Source organism: Mastomys coucha, unplaced genomic scaffold, assembly GCF_008632895.1.
Source record: "Mastomys coucha isolate ucsf_1 unplaced genomic scaffold, UCSF_Mcou_1 pScaffold4, whole genome shotgun sequence".
In the NCBI taxonomy this organism is placed as follows: Eukaryota; Metazoa; Chordata; class Mammalia; order Rodentia; family Muridae; genus Mastomys; species Mastomys coucha.
In genome coordinates this window covers 44,132,488-44,149,876 of record NW_022196910.1, presented here as the reverse complement: position 1 = coordinate 44,149,876, position 17,389 = coordinate 44,132,488, and the positions used below count along the sequence as shown (strand labels likewise).

The following is a 17,389-nucleotide window of genomic DNA, read 5'->3' as shown; positions in this document are numbered from 1 at the left end:
GTTTGTAAGTGAGCAATGGATAGAACCAAAGAGAAGAAGATGGGGTGGGGGGGACTTATGTTGAAAAACTCAAGGAAAGTGTCTGAGGGCCCTGTTGACTGGGAAGGGTTGGGGCTCTGGGCTTTTAGAGAGGTAATGGGGCTTGAGCCTGTGGCCTATCTGTATATGATGCTTTCTTGGGAGCTAATGGTGTAGAGCAGCTTAAAGAACCATCTGTGCACAGTGTTTCTTCTACTAGCAAATCATTTTAGTCCTTTAAGAAAAGCCGGTTAAGGGAGGGATCATTGCCTTTGCCCCTTGAGAGGCCTGTTGAGATTTGAGGTCTTGTGGGAATGCACTTATTACAATACAACACATGGGGTCTGTGTGATGGGGAAGGAATGGGAGGTTCTTGCCAGCTTTCTTCTGTAATGACACATGAAGAACATAGCTAGGGCTCAAAGACGGAAGCTCTGCTCTCCTCTGTGGCTGAAGATTGTCCTGAGCAGGGAAGATCCAGAGAGGTCTCCAGGGCTGGAGAGGTTTAGCACAAACCTATGCTTAGCTGCCTTGGAGCATCCTCTAGAAGCTGGGGCAAAGTGCTGGCAGATTCAAGGCCTTCCAGGCAGCATGGTATAGTAAGGAAGTGTGGGCTCTTGAGCCAGATAAGCCTGGCTATGTGAGTTCAGGAAAATGAGTTCTCTGATGTGTTTGTTTTCATCCATAAAGTGAGGCTAAACGTACATTGGTCTCATTGGTCTCCTTCAGGGATTCTGAGCTCATCTATGGACTTCAGATGTGACTATAAGGAGCACGAGACACCCAGCCAGTGTCACTGCTGTTAGAGTTTCTTGTTTCTGAAGCCACATCTCAAGCTTCATGACAAGAAGGTGGAAAGGCTAGTGCTCAGGACACAAAGCTTTTCAAGGTTGCGAGCTTGCAAAATGTAACCCGCAGGCTTCTGAAAGGCAATAGGCAACTGTGTTTTCATTGTGTGGTCCTGGACCCTGTAATCCACAAAGCTCTAATGTCCTGCTTCATAATAAGACAACCTGATTGACACAGTAACTGGTCCCATGCTGTGACACAATTGGGATGGTTTTGTTTAGGACTGTGTTCAGCAGATCCAAACCATGTCATCCTTTGGTGGTGTAGCACTCCGCTATGCAGTTTTTATATCCCCTTAGCTTCGTTTTTCTCCTGTGTCCAAGATGAAGGAGGAGGAGCAGGAGCAGGAGGAGGAGGAGCAGGAGGAGCAGGAGCAGAAGCAGGAGGAGGAGCAGGAGGAAGAAGAGGAGGAGGAGGAGCAGGAGGAGTAGGAGGAGCAGCAGGAGGAGCAGAGGTTTGAGATAGTGGTGGATACCATCAACCCACACACACCTCTTTTGGCAATGCTAGAAAGCATGGGAGGCTGGGTGTGTTAGATTCCCGTACCATCGTTTCATAGTTTGAACACGTGACAGAGTTGGAAAGAGGGACAGATTAGAGTCATGGGAGGAGCTAGACTGGGGAGAAGGGAAGAGGAAAAATGGAAGAGGAAAGAGGGAGAGAGAAAAATGAAGATCAGACAATGAGATAGTTCTTGAAGAGAAATGGAACTTTCTGGTGCTGAGGGAGTTTAAGAGTTGTGGAAAGATGGTAACAATTGATACAGAAGGTGGGTGTGAGGTGGCTGGGAAGTCAGTGGAACAACTATAAGCAGAAAAGGGCCTCAGAGCATGGCATGGTATGGTATGGTATGGTATGGTATGGGATGGGATGGGATGGTATGGTATGGTCTATTTCTTGTCTCTGTAGCTAAAGGAAAATGAGAGAGGTACGGGAAGGAGCCAGGAAAGAACCAGACCCCTTTGTGTCCGGGCCTTTGTTTCTATAGGATTAGACTATGATCTGTTTTGACTCTTTCCAAAGTTAATCTAGGTGTATAAGCTATATACATTTATATGATATCCCTCATTTGGTTATGCTAATCATTTTGGGCTGTACCACTTCCATGAAAGCCCCTTTGTGCTAGACCATGTGGATATGTTTGTGTTTGGCAGAATCATAATGCCCTTCAGATTTCTAAGTAGGATCATTTCTCTAAATGCCAGCCAGTTTCTGGGGACGGTTCCGGACTGGTGCAGTAAAGTAGGAAGCTGGGCTAGAACCAGGTCCTGGGGCACTGTGGTGTTCCCTTAGAGGATTCTTCAGTGTGGTCGTTGTTAAACTCTAGGATGTCTGTTTCCTTATCCAAGTTTTCCATTAAGTACAGGATGTCAGGAGAGACGGCAGAGCCAGCCTCAGGATGGATTCCGTTGGTCTCTGAGGATGTTTCTGGGTCCAGTAAAAGAGCATCCCTGGGAGTCACAGGATCCGGGCCTAAGTTTCCCAGCGAGGTGTGCCTGGACTCCCGAAACTCTGGCAGGCTCCACCTTTTGGGGAATCTGTCATCATCTAGATCTTCCTCAAACTTGAACAAGTCTCTTTCAGTACTGGCTGAAATAGTCTGGGGATTGGGGTCTCCAGTTGGGGTCGCCTTCCCTGAGGGCTCTATCTGCTGCCCAGTCCCGCTTGGCTGCACCCCAGTGAACTCGAGGCTCAAGATGGAGGTAGCGGAGTCATGCTGATGGTTGTCTGGTGATAACGTGGGTGCTTCAGCTGCGGTGATTAGGACCTCGGGGACCTGGGGCATTTTGGTAGGGGAGGATCTCACACTGGACTGCAGGCTCAGGCTCTGCAGCGTGCTGGTGCGGCTGGTCTCCCTGATGGTGGACAGTTCTCCCATGCTGGAGTGCAGCTTGGGGCTGCTCTCTTGGGAGTGGGATTGCTTCCGGGTGGGTGAGCCTCGGTGGGGGTTCCTTGAGGGCACATCCAGCAGATCCCGAGCTGGGCTTGGGGGAAAGAACATGGAGCTGTCGCTGGCCTGCCTGCCGAAGTTCCTCCTCCTCGGGCTGCTGGGGTGCTCATGGGTACTCAGGAAGCGCTTGACCCTCCTCATCACCGAGTGTCGGTGGCCGTGTTTCTCATAGTTCCACAGCCAGTCCTCCGCGGGGAAGTTGGACCCGGACAGCCTGAAAGAAACACGTGACAAAAGACAGAGTGGCTGCAGGATTAACTTGGAGTGATTTCAAGTTAAGAGGTGAGTCACAGCGACTGCCACTTACACATTCAAATGATGACAGAGGAAACGTAGAGGGTGAGAATGCACATGCCATTAAGAGCGAAGCAATGACATCATCTTATATCCTGTCGCCTCTAGAAAATTCCACTGAGCAGATCTCTCCCCTTATCTCCAGGGGCTACATTCCAAGATCCCCAGTGGATTCCCAGATAGCAGTACCAGACCATGGATGGGAATGCCTTTCCTATCTTAGCTAAATGTGGACCACTCACGGCTATAACTTACTTATTTAGAGGCAGAGTCTCCTGTATCCCAGGCTATACTGCCTGGGACGATTTGAACTTCTAATCCTGCTACCTCCACTTCCCAAGTTTTGGGACTACAGGCATGTGCTACCATAGTTGGTTATGTGGCTAAATAACTTTTAAGTAAAAAAAAAAAATTAGTACTATGTGTCTCTGTGTATGGTGCAGACATATGAGTGTGGGCACACATGTGTCATGGCATGATTGTGGAGTGGCCTCCGATTAGGACAGCTTTGGGAAGTTAATTCTTTCCCTTTAATGTGGGTTCCAGGGATCCAACCCAGGTCATCAGGCTTCTATGGCAAGTCTATTTTAACAGCTGAGCCATCTTGTCTATCCTTCTGTGACGTTGGCAGCATTGAGCATGACAGTAAAACTATCATGGGTTCTCTTTCCACTCTTAAGATATCATGGGTAGATTCGTTCTTGTCCATATTAATAAATGGCACATATTTTTTTATTAATCAAGAACTTTCACTTTTCACATAAGGGACACACCTTACAACCTTTCTTAGACAGAGCCCAAAACTATCAGTGTTGTTACTCTTGTGGGCTATTATTAAGCAGAAAAATAAATTAAGGTATCTTTCTGACCACAAGCACTGCCACGCAGGAACCGTCGATCTGATGACTGAGCTAGGTAGGAAGTTAGGAGCAGGTAGGGCGCACACTGCGGGTTCAGGGGACAGAGGGGTTTGTTCACAGCCAGGTGGGGTGCTGTCAGATGAGGAGATCCACATTTTAGAGTGGCATGCAATTTACCATCTATAAGTTGTTTCTGTAACCTCCCACTTAATATCTTTGGGCTGTGGTTGATTCTATGTAACTGAAACCAGTAGCAGAGACCAGTGGGGCTTTTCATGTACTTATAAGGCATGGATATGAAGGAATGGCACCATAGTGTTAGGATGAAATAGTTTTACCTATGTGGACTCTCTTCCGGAGTCTTGGTAACCTCTGAAGGTGGGGGTCCAGATCTCACTTTGAAAATTACTGACCTAGCAACTTGAACGTAGTATACACTGTACAAAAAGTGCATTTTCCTCTTTTTTTTTTTTTTTTTTTTTGAGACAGGGTTTCTCTGTGCAGCCCTGGCTGTCCTGGATCTCACTCTGTAGACCAGGCTGGCCTCGAACTCGGAAATCTGCCTGCCTCTGCCTCCCAAGTGCTGGGAACATTTTCCTCTTTTAATTAGAGTTGAAATAAAAACAGATTTCCTCAGGACCCATCATTCACCTCACTTTATAAAAGTGTCTACTCTTTTCAATCCCTTTCAAGGATTAAGTAAAATATACAAATGAGGCAAGGAAGCCCTTTGGCAGTGAGGTCTATTGCTGCCTCAGAGTTGAGGGTTACCCCACATCTCTGTCAGCTTCAGCCTTACTGGGGTTTGAAGAACAACTTGAACACTTGCCCTGAGGTGCCAGTGGCTCGTGCTGGCTAAGGGAGCAGCAGCAACCATGCTGTCCCAGTCCAGGGCCGGTGATCACACCCACGGTGACAAGATGCCTTATGCCAGGTGTGCCTTTTGTGACATGAAGGAAAGGCTGATGGGATACAGGTGAGAGCACAGAGAGAACTGCCAAAGGAGATGTGCTACATGTTTATGAATAAAAGATGGACGAGATGATCGCCCAGCTAAATGTCCTGGGATGGGGCTCGATTACAACCGAGTGCTGTTATTCTGAAGCCCTAGCAATGTCCTTGGCTACTGGATAGTCTCCTGGCCCTCCCTCTGGAGCCAGTGCGGATCCCGTTACATCGCCTTGGGAGATGCAGACTCACGCTTTGGTGGCCCCGGTGACCCTGCTTGTTGGGTTTCATTAGGTCAGCTCACAAGACCTAATTAGTCACACTTTACAGCAATCTACTTAGCTGAGGAGTTCACAGAGGAGTGGCAGCCACAGACGCTCACCATGACTGCCACACTGGAGGTGCTCTGAGAACATGAGGCCACGCTGGCCACACTTTATAGGACAGACACATACCCTCTTCTTGGGACACTGACAATTCATTTGGTTTGTTTCCCCTTAACTACATTCAAGGTACCCTAACTATCAGAGAGAGAAGGTCATGGTTTCTAGAACAAAAATCTGTATTAATATGGTTTCAGAACTATGTGACTCAAAAAGAAAAATCAAATAGACAAAACAAAACAAAATGGACTGGCAAGATGGCTGGCTCAGTGGATAAGAGCATTTGCCACCTATATCTTGATGAGCGGAGTTTGATCTTGGGAAACCAAATGGTCAAAGGGGAGAACAGGTATTGGTAAGTTATTCTTTGACTCCATATATACACAAAGGCTTGTGTATGTTCAACAATACACATGTATATACACTCGATAACTCATAAACACACATACATATATATATACACATTCATACACATACACACACAGACACATTAGACACACATATATACATACTTTACACACACACACATACACACTCATACACACACACACATACACACACACACACACATAAACACACACTAAGTGTAAAAGAGGAAAAACCCTCCAACTGTGCACCAGTGTAGAGGAAAGGTACGCTCACCTACAGCAATCACAATAAAGCCCCCAAATCAGATTGCAAGAATCCCGATAAGCAAGTGAGCCAACTGGGAAAAGGTGCCCTAACTGATCCCCACTGGGGAGGGCTGCCATATTATATTTTCCTGTCTCATAAGACTGTGGTATGGACACATGAGATTTACCTGCTAAATTTTATGGCTAACTTTATCAAGCCTCAACCATGAACAACTTATTCTATCATATACCTTATTACTTACAATTTTAAAGGAGAGGCATAGGTATAAACATCTATGTTTGAAGTTAGACCTGCAGAGATGAAGGACAGGACATTTCCTGAGAAAGCGATGACATAGATGACCAAGGGAGTGGGAATTAGCGTGCGTTTGAGTTGGTGTGAATCACATGGTGTTGGTCCTGGCCAGGGTGAGAGTGCTCAGGTGTGTTGTGAGGGTTTGGGTTCTGTCTACCAGGCTGAAACTGTCTGGTTTTGCTATTGCTTGCACTGGAAAGGCTATGTGAACAGCAATGTTGATGAGCTCATAGGGTAGGACACATGCCTTCGAGGGGTCCCATACCTCCCGCTGGAACTGGGCCTTTGAGAGGACACTTGGGGTCTTATGGATCTCATGATGGAGTAATGAGGGTGTCCTCAAGGTCCCTGTGCCAGGACAGAGCAGCCACACAACTCCTCAGTAGTATAGAATGAGTGGCCTTTCTTCTGAGTGTAGGTGGCACCAAAGAATTTTGCTGACATGCAACACTAACCCTCTTTCTCTAAAAGCCAGGGGGGTTGATATTCTTGTGTGATGACATGTGTATGTGTGTCTGTATGTCTAGTGTGTGTAGTGTGTATGTGTGTATGTTTATGTATGATGTGTTTTGATGTTCTGATGTGCAGGAACTCAGTTTAAGAATAGAATGGCCTGAAGATCACAGGCTATGTTAAAAAGAGTGAAACAAAGCCCAGTGTGCTTAAGTTGCTCTTGATCTTGGTATGTAGGGAGACTTCAAATGTTTCCTCTTGTTTCCACCTCCCAAGTTCTGGGATGATACTACCGTACATGCCTGGTTGGTGAGGTGTTGGGTATTGAACATACCTGCACCTTCATTTAACTTTTTTAAAAAAAGATTTATTTATTTTAAGTATACTGTAGCTGTCTTCAGACACACCAGAAGGGGGCATCAGATCTCATTACAGATGGTTGTGAGCTACCATGTGGTTCCTGGGATTTGAACTCAGGACCTTTGAAAGAGCAGTCAGTGCTCTTAACCGCTGAGCCATCTGTCCAGCCCCTTCATTTAACTTTTAAAGTATATTTTTACTACATCCCAGAGGCCCCCATATAATAGCACTTAAACAATCGTAGCTGAAGCAGTACACGCTAGGAACACTCCCACTATGTTACTTTGTGTGAGGGATGGTCCACTGAGACAGCCAGTTTGTATTTCAGAACTCATTTGAATTGGGATAGGCAGGCAATCAGACACAGCAGGACATTCCCAGAAGGTGCTACCAGTTTAGAGAGGAGGAGAGAAAGTGTTGTTTCAGGTAGGATAAATGACTCAGGGGACTTGAGGGGCAGGATGCTGCCAACCAGGTAGACACTAGCCCTGTCATGTTGGGAGACTCACATTACTCTGTGCCTTAACACCACAGGCGAACTGGTGGCGATGACATTTTTACCTGCCTTTTATGTTGCTTGGGAGTTGAAAGGGGGGCACTTGTCAGAGCATTTTGGAGAACAAATGCTCTGAAAGGGATTCTGTCAGTCACTGGCAGCTGTCAGAAGCAGTCCCCGGAGGCCAGAGGAAGTGGCAAGAACATTCGCCAGTCAAGGCTGTTTTTCTTCTTTGAAAGAGTTCTTTAAAAACTGCTCACTGCCGTTGGGAGCTTCCCCAGACAGTTGAAAACCTTAGATAGAATGACTTAGCAGCTAGTTAACAGAGCAGGGCACTGGCTATGTGTGGAGAGGATGAACAAGGGCTGGCAGGAGTTGGGAAATTCAGGGCAGGAGGCCAGGGCTGACTACATGACAGGAGCTAGGAGACAGCTCTGTCCTGCCCTGGCCTTTCAGGATTATATTTCTGCCATTTGCTAGACATTGCCACCTCTATAAAGTCACCCATACACAGATGAAGGACACATGGGGATGAGCAAGGTTGTCCCATACAGACTGCTTTTGAAGAAGCACAGAAGGGAGGAAAACATGCAGCACAGCAGAGATGTCTCTCTCAGTGGAAGCTACTTTCAAATCCAATGTTGAAAAAAGAATAACAAGGCCCAAAGCTGTCAGCCACGAGCAGTAAGGGCATGAGCAGTGTGGACTATAGAGACGCCTGTTCAGGGTGCAGAACAGTCTCCATCCCGTGTTACTATAACAAGGAGATCAGCTAAGAATTCCTTCTAGTTAGAAATGGAAAAATTTAAGACTCGTTTTGGAAAATGTCATCATTTGTGTTGAAAAAAATGACTCCCACTTATCTGTCTTTCTGGCAGAACTTCTAAGCATGTTTACCATGCCACAATCCCCATCTTATAATTATACAAACTTGCACCATATTGCACCATATATATATATATATATATACATATATACACACACATATATGTATATATGTGTACATATATGCATATACACATATACATATGTATATGTGTATATACATATACCATATATACATATGTGTACATGTGTGTATGTGTGTACAAGCACTGTTGAATGCTTATACTTAAGCATTTACACTAGGAGCATATCTTGTTTTGTAGGTGTTATTTTCTCATTAGTTAATTTGCTAGTTAATTGATCAATGTTTTGAGACTGGGTCTTCTCACCCTATAGCCCCAGGGTGGCCTTAATTCCTCATGGGCTGGGATCACAGACCAGGTTTGTAAGTCTTTATTACTGTCCTGCCAAGACCAATTTTCACTTAGGGTTTTGTTGTGTTTTCATGTGTGTTTTGTGGACAGTTCTTCTTTTGGCTGGTTTCAGGATTTTCTTCATCTACATCTTGATTTGATAATGTTTTCGTGGTTAAACAGAAAGATGCCTTCATTAAAACAGTAGCACCTCACATCAGGACAAAATGACAAACTAAGCAATTAGCTGAGCTGATCTCAGGAAAGATAAGGGGGAAGATTTCAAACATGGAAGGACACTTTTTCACTGCTCAATTAGTTCATGGGGTGGCTTTCCATGTGAAGATTAATGGTTATATAGCAAGTATCACTGATTTTGAACTCTTTCTAATAATCATTTCTAATTTGGGTACTTCATTCAGGTTCTGTGTATGTGCGTGTGTGCTCATGTGTATAAGTGCTCATGTGCACATGCCACAGCATACGTGTGGAGGTCAGAGGACAATCTAAACTGTTGGTCTTCTCACGCCATGAGACTGTCTCTCACGGCTGTGTACACCACAGAGTCTAGCTGGCCCCAGAGCTGCCAGAGATTCCTCTGTTTCTTATTTTGCCATGGGAACATTGGATTATAGGTGTATACTGTGCCTGCCTGCCCATGGGTGCTGGGGGTAGCAAGCTGGATCCTTCTGCTCGCAAGGCAAGTGCTTCTGCTACTTTGGATTTGTCTCCCAGTCCTCCTTTCAGAGTTTTAAGTGGGCATTTTCCTTTCATGTTTTGATTCTGAAGTTTTTTAATTTTTTTCTAGCATATTCTATACAAAATCAGAATATAGAACATCAGGACTGATTTGATATTAGAATTTATGAAACTGGACTTTTAAATAGCACTTTTTAGATCTGATTGAACAGAGACAGATAGGCTTCCTGAAGCGCCTCTGGATTAATACTCTATGGTGTGGGATGCTGTGAGCTCCCCGGGCACCGCCCTGGTCTCCTTTATGGCACCCTACTTCACCCCTCCTACGCTAGCCCAACCCCCTTTGTACTCTCCTAGGACATCATGCCTTTGGATGACATTTAACCTACCTTCTCCCCATTTCTTCCCTTCTCTTTCTTACACCCGTGACTAGTGTCTGGCACACAATTCACTATATAGGAGAAATCTGCAAGAAAATTACCTAGGTAGGTGAATGAATGCATTCTATAAGCGAAGGTACAAATACATGCATAGTTTCCATTTGTACTTCAGATTTATGGGGGTGGTATTTCATTACGCATAGCTAGCGTGGGGGAAGAGAACCTATGGTTTGAATGTGTTCTTTAATACTGACAACAAAGGAAATTCTTTTTCATGCAGAGGTGCATATTGTGTGAATGTAAAAGTCCTTTCTAACTCTGTTGAATATGAGCAGCGCAGCTCCCCAGCCTGCCCTTGTTTGGTACTTTGGCTCAGCGTTCAAGAGTGTTTTCTTGATTTTAGAATTTCTGACTACACGTCTGAAAAGGTAGCATAAAAAGATAAGCCAACTAGACTGTGCACCTTGGTCCCTTTGGGTCAATTCATAACAACGAAAGACATCCTGCATATCAGAGATTTATATTACAGTTCACAGTAGCAAAATTACAGTTATGAAGTAGCAATGGAATAATCTTATGGTTGGGGGTCAGCACACCATGAGGAACTGTATTAAAGGATCGCATTATTAGGAAAGCCAAGAACTGCTGCCTTTAACCGAATATGATTAAATTTTTCCTCATTGAAGAATGGCTTTAATATTCTCATCCACAGGGACACATGAGTCAGCCTTGACTACCTAAATCCTCTGCCCTGCCACCCACTGTCTATTGTTAGTTTGAGAATGGATATGTTCGTCAAGCCCAGCCAACCGTAGTGAAGCCAGCACATGAGTTTGGAAAGCTAGAAAGAATCGGGTGCCCTTTCCATGGGATTAGGGAGGTTATAGGCTTGGAGTGGCTAGCTGCCTTCTTGAGGAGGAGATGCTGCCTGAGCCTTAGGAGAGAGGCCCAGATGGGAAGAGAAAGATGAGACAACCGTGAACCCCTCACATTCCCCGAACCTCTGGAGTGAGCCGTTCCAAAAGTCAGGCTAGTTTTTAGGTCCATTGGTTTGTGTTTGTTCTCCTGTTTCAGGCGACTAGAAACACTGAGTACCACAAGCACAGGAAGAAGCATCTGCAGTCATGTCACAAAGGCGGTTCTGTGGAGGCCTGACCTCCCATGGCCTGTGTTCTCACAGGGAAATCCTCTGCAGTGTGAAGTTTCCCTTTAACAGCCTTACTCCTGCAGAACGGCCAGAGCAGGTGAGCTGCTGCCTAATGGCTTCTTTGATTAGTCAGCTCTAGCAGAGTTCAGCTGGACCTCTCCGAGTCCTGTGTCCATTGTCCCCCACACTCGCTTCCACTGGCTTTCCCCTGTACCCCTCCACACCAGCCAGATAAGTCAGCCATTTTGATGAGAGGCCTTCTCTTTGACAACTGATATTTTTTTCTACAGTTTTAAATATTATATCTTCTGTTTTTTTTTTTCGTTTGTCTTATTTTCTGTCCCTACAGTTGAAAGAACTTAGGTTTATTTAGTGTTTCTGTGCCTCAGTCTAGAACCCACAAATCAAAGGCTAACTGATAATAATAATAATAGTATTCTGTAACCATGTCTATAGTACTTTATGATTAATATCTCGTTTACTATTCCCCATCATCTGTTGGAGGAGGCATTGTCTTAAAGATCTTGTCAATGTTTCCAAATTTAAGAATAGGAAGAACAACTTAAATCTTTTTGAGGCACCTAGGAGTTGGCAAAATTATGACCTGGGCAAATATGGGGATCAAACAAAATTCTTGCATCCCCTTCAATAATCTTAACCACTGTGCAGAAACAACTAAATGGGCATTAGGACAGAACACAGAGTGTCAGGCAGATTCCCAGACGACTCTGGCTCTGGCATTTGCCTCCTTTACTCCATGTGGTAGAGCTTTGAGTACATTGTGTTTTTCCGCGGAGGGAGTTGGGGAAAGGACAAAGCATATTTAATTATCTAAAAGCAAGCTCACAGAGAAACGTATTATTGATTTTGGAAACTGAGAAGCCTGCTAGGTGGCTGTGAGGTTCTGTGACTGAGAAGGAGCTGGATTTGCTGAGGAGAGCCGGTAACGGGCAGCTGCTCTTCCCCAAGACCGAGTGATAGGCTGGGGGAAGGATGGAAGAGTCCAGCCTTGGAAACAAGCCTAGGCTATTGGGGGTGACCTTCTGTGGGGAGGGCACCTACGTCACTCTCCTGGTGCCCCAGTCTCTCTCATCGTTTACCACAAGTCCTGAAATGCCACTTCTGGTATTTTGCTTTGGGTTTCAAAGGGCTTTTGGTTTCAGAGGCCCTTTTGGAACAAGAGTGCACACTAACCGTTACGAATGAGGATTTGGAGCAGAATCAGAGCTTTACAGGCAGAGGATGGAGCCTAGGCATCTGAGCATGGGGGTGGGGTGTCTGGGGCTAGGCCACTGCTGGACAAGAGGGGGCACACTAGCAACTTGCTTCAAAAGTCACGAGACCTGTATAAGATAAAGCCAGCCTGGACTGCAGCACCGATGCCAGGTGGGGGTGGGGTGGCAGTGCTTCTGAGGCCTCACCCCTTCCTGCTGAGCTGTGGGAGGGAGAATCATCCTTTTTTGAGGATGTAGCCCATCATGTGTTTCCTATATTCTAGCACACATATTGGCAGCATTAATTAGACTTTGAAGGGAGGAAGAAGAGAAGGAGGAGCGGCAGGAGAGGGAAGAAAGGAAAAGAACAATGAGGTTGGAAGGCAGATGTTTTGGGGAAGATATTGGGGAAGTTGGGGGGGATGTGGAGGGTGGATATGACCATATTTCATTGTATAGAACTCAGCTTAGAGATGGTCTTGGGAACATTCATGTCTGTACCATGTGGGTGCACGAGTCTGATGACGTGAGTGATCCTGGGCATCCATGGAGACACAGATGGAGAGAACTGACCCTACAAAGTTGCCCTCTGACCTCCACATGCACAACATGGCACACACACACACACACATACACATACATACACACAGTACATTTTTTAAAGTTCTCCCAAATGCCCAAGGTTTTTGAAGACATGCTTACCCCATTTGGATAGTCGAGCCGAGAAAGGACGGTATGCAGTAGTCGGCAGCTGCCAGCGTGTATGGCGGCCTGGCCGCAGAATCGTCCCAGTAGATGTCCTTCTTCATCTTGGGTAAGCTCATGTGCATTTCATCCACAGCCAAGAGAGAGACCTGGAATCGTCGTCCGTATCGTTAGAGCAGCTTCGGTAGGAGGAGTTCTGAGATGGCTGGGAGCTGGAGAACAGGGCAGGGGCTGAGGGAGAGCCCAAAGCCAGACTCGCTGCATCCGGGTCTCTATGGGAAGGTGTGTGTGCATCGTCTTTCCTGTGTAAGTGGAGCTGTGCATCCTCCAACTACACGCCCCAGTGTGGAGCTTTGTGTCATCTGCGAGATTCCTTTCTCAGGTTTGTTTGTTTTTTCAGATACAGTACCATTTTGATGGCTCCCTGACAGCCACCATTCAATGCCAGGCAGTACAGAGATGAACATTCTCAGTCCTTCCTTCTTCGACTCCAGCAACACTTTACCTTCCCATACACCCTATCTTCAGCCCCTCCCCCTCTGTCTTTGAAACAGGGCCCCAGCCTGTATCTCTGTCTACTTTTGGACTTGCAGTTCTCCTTTCTCAGCCTACCCAGTCCTGTGGTCCCAAGCATATGCCACCAGGCCGAGCTACATTTGTGTTTGGAAAAGCAGTGTATCAACAGACCTGTGCTGCGGTAATGGCCTCTCTGTCTTGGCTTAGACAAAGTGACAGATAAACTATTAAGCCTCTGGGAATTCAGTTTTGACGGAGAGGGAAACATTATGCTTGCTCCCTGACAGACTGGCAGGGCTTCAAACAGACGGATGGGTGAAGGCTTCAGACACAGGTTCTGCAGGGAGCCCTCCCTAGAAAGAGAATCCCCTTGTGCCTTCGCCTTTGTGAGCAGCTGGGGTGGGCTAAGGAGCTCATTCCTGACTGCAGACTCGAGAAGGAAGCCAGTGCAGTTTAGGCTTCCTCCCTGCACGTCTGATTACTGGGGCTGGTGGGTTGTGTTCAGGAATTCATACAGATAATGTCTAGATACCAGACTATGTCACTGCTAATCTCTCCGGATGACAAATCAAAGAAGGCAAGAGAATGAATGAAAACCGTGCTCTGTACTGGATGGAAGAGGGCAGATTATACAGACAGCAACTCACAGGGAAAAGCGACTTAATGGCAATGGAGATGCGATCTGGGACACTCGGTGTTCCCAAAGGGGCAATGCAGTGTTTGGCTAGGGCTCTCAAGTCTGGGAACCTGCACCCAGACTCTGTTTATAGGTGAATCATGGTTATTGTTCACAAAGGACAGAAAAGTTCCTCTAACCTGCAGGTTTCTGTCAATGCACCAGTTTGTTTCAAAGTCATCGTCATCTTCCCCAAAAGGGTTGATCAGTTGCTCAGCAACCTGCAATTGAGAACAAGGGGTGAGTGGAAGCCTCGAAGAGGAGGAACTTGAGGTTCACCCCCTGCCACAGCCTTCAGGTTAGTGGACTATTCTGTAGATGTTTATCAGCAAGTGAACCCCTTCATAGGCCCTGCTCTGCAAGAGGATCTGTCTGCTCATGTAGATGGTGCTGCCCTACCCCAGGGAAGCCAGGAGCTCCGCGGAGCCAAAGTGAGCCAGTGGCTACCTCAGGGCCATTAGCCACATTCAAGGCACTTGCGCTGTCTGAGCTTTCAAACGTCTGTAAAGGCCCAGTTGATAACATGTGGTTAAGCAGCAAAGAAAGATAAATTAAAAGCAATAAGAAGACATAACTGCTAAATGACTGTGCCTGAGAGTTGGAGGCAAGCTGGGACTGGAGGCCTCTCTAGTTTTACACCAAAGATTTAACCTTATCTGATAAGTTAGGTCTCCTTCTGGGAGACATCTAGCTGGTTTCTGGATAGATATATCATCTAATATTTGGTTAGTAGTAACTATTCTTACCACATTCCTGAATGGAATGGTCTTTTAAACACAAGCCTTAGATGTCAAATATAACCTCTTTGAACAATTTTCTTTGATTTTTTAAACATGTACGTGTGTGTGTGTGTGTGTGTGTGTGTGTGATTAATTTCTAGACTCTGAGACCATGTGATAGAAACTCTTCTTGGGGTTAGGGAGGTGACTCGGTAGGTAAGAGTGCTTAAGCTACAAACCCAGGAACCTGAGTTCAAACCCCCCAGCACCCATGTAAAAAGTCAGGCTTGGCTGAGCATACTTGTAGCACCAGCAATGTAAGGATGAAGATGGGAATATTCTGAGAGTTCTCTGGCCGGCCAGCCTAGTGAAATGGTAAGCTGGCCTCGGAGTGAGAAACCCTGTTTCAAGGCAATAGGGCAGAGACAGAGGAAGAGGCAGACAACTCAACCCTGTGCTCTGGCCTCCACATACATTAAGAAGGGTATGCACCCCTGCACACTCACATGCATGTACCAAACTAAACACACACATACACACACATACACACACACACACACACACACACATGTGCCCACACAGAGTTTAAAAAAATAAACTTTATCCTCTTGGCTTTCAGGATTTAACTTAAAACACTTAGCTGCTATTCCCAATCTCCATTGAGCATGGGAATCACTCTCCTTGAAGTTCAATGGAACAAAAATAAGCAAAAAAAAAAAAAAAAAAAAAAAAAAAAAAAAAAAAAAAAAAAAGCTCCCAGCAAGCCAGATGCCCTTCCTCCCCCAGAACCTCAAATTTAGTCTGTGTGAGGCGCACCCAAGCCACAGCACTGAATAAAGTGCCCAGAGGCCGTCAGAGTGCGGCCAGGGTGAAGCAGAGAGCCACAGTAGAGATGGCTTGGCCAGAGGAAGCCTCATAGCAGCTGTGCCGGTCCTTCACTGTGCCATGAGGGCTGTCTTCTTGCTCAAGGTTTTGCTTAAATTAAATGGCTGTTATCTCAGCCCTAAGTCTATTTCTGTTCTCTACCTATTTTCATGTTCATAGCATCAGTCTTGTGTATGTAATTGTAGACTATATTTCATAGTCAAATGACGTATCTCTGCACTGAGTACGTCATGAGGATTACTTTCCTGGAGGGCCCCATTTGCAGTAAGAAAGATCAAGGTGTGTTTTCTACACACCTTGATAGAGCGGTTCTTTGAAAACGGAGGCACAATCTGCTGGTGTGGGAACTGTACTTTTATTTATACTAGCTTATCTTGAATAGACCCACTTGTGTGTCTTTGTATTTGGTCTTTTAAAAATGGCTTTAGAGGAAAGGGATTTAGATATCTCACCAGAAAAAGGAGCCACTAACCTCTTTGTGGTTCAGCTGTCACTTATGGGGGACACAAGCAGACAGGCAATTAAGAGGCTCGGCACAATGACAAAGGACAAAACCAAACAATGGAACAGGGTCATAGCATGGTTGAGCACTTGGCTCTGGTTCAGCCATGGTGACTATGTTGAAAAGGGTAAAGCCTACTTTTCACTCTAACAAAACTGTTCATCTCTCTTACTCTTTCTCGCTCTGAGGAAGTGAGTAAAGATTATTACGACTCACTGCCATCTGGCTAAAAACATTGTTACCGTATGAAGAGCATGCTGCTTGTCATTGCAGTATGATTTAAAATGCCAACGTACTTATGAAGCCCCAAGCCAATGGAAGAAGTACTATTTTGCAGAGGAGTCTGTCCTGACCCAAAGGCCCAAAAGTCCAATACACCTGACCATTTGCAAGGCCAAGTATTTGGAAATTTTGTTTCCTTAGAGTCCCAGAAAATATTACTGGATGTCATTGTACTTAAGGAAACTGTTGCCTTTGACTTATTTTTCTGTTACATAGTAAGAGTAATGGAGCATCAGGCTTCTGATATTTACAGACTTACATCTGGGGAGGGGCAGTGGTAGGGGAGGGCCAGTGGTGGGAACAGACACGGTTCCACACCCATGACTGGACAAGGTTCTCTCATTGCTCTGACATGTTTTTAGATTTTAGGCAAAAGGAAATGACATCGTTAATCCCGAGGTTTCTGCTTTTAATTCAGATGAGCTTTTTTGAAAATGGAATGCATTTCATGACTGTGACAGCTAGTGGAACTCAGGGAGCTGCAAATGATGATTTATAGAGTGGAGCAGAACCTGGCATCTATCACAGCGTTCAAGCTCAGGTCTGCCCTCAAAGGCTTGGTGCTCTCATTTCCTCTGCCCAGTTGTGCTTGGAGACCAACACAGGTCAGTTATGACTTTAATTACATTACTGCAATCCTAGTGGGAGCACACAGAGACTTGGAGAAAAGTTCATAGTGGTAAGAGGAATGTTCTTCTCGTCTCTTTGCATAATGAACTGCCTCAGACAGCTGCAGTCCAGCCTCAGTACTCGCCATTTTAATCTTGATGGAAAAACACTCATGTCTGTGAGCTAGTATACATTAAGTCTACCCTTGAGTTATTTACTCTCTGCCAAAGACTCTGTAGAGGATCTGTGTGGAGAGCCTGGAACTGGAGAGTTGT

At 45.6% G+C, this 17,389-nt stretch overlaps 1 protein-coding gene across 6 annotated transcripts in view; it reads right to left on the bottom strand.

Annotated features, from left to right (window-relative positions):
• Window positions 1-225: 225 nt before the first annotated feature.
• Window positions 226-17,389, bottom strand: part of Best3 (bestrophin 3) — a 31,910-nt gene continuing 14,746 nt past the window's right edge. For all 6 annotated transcript variants that reach the window (XM_031349933.1, XM_031349935.1, XM_031349937.1 and 3 more), the window contains 3 exons: window positions 14,258-14,338; window positions 12,923-13,074; window positions 226-3,032 (listed from right to left, as the gene is read on the bottom strand). In XM_031349933.1, the coding sequence (XP_031205793.1) occupies window positions 2,123-3,032; window positions 12,923-13,074; window positions 14,258-14,338 (1,143 nt within the window). In that variant the 3' untranslated portion in view covers window positions 226-2,122. The remainder of the gene's footprint in view (window positions 3,033-12,922; window positions 13,075-14,257; window positions 14,339-17,389) is intronic.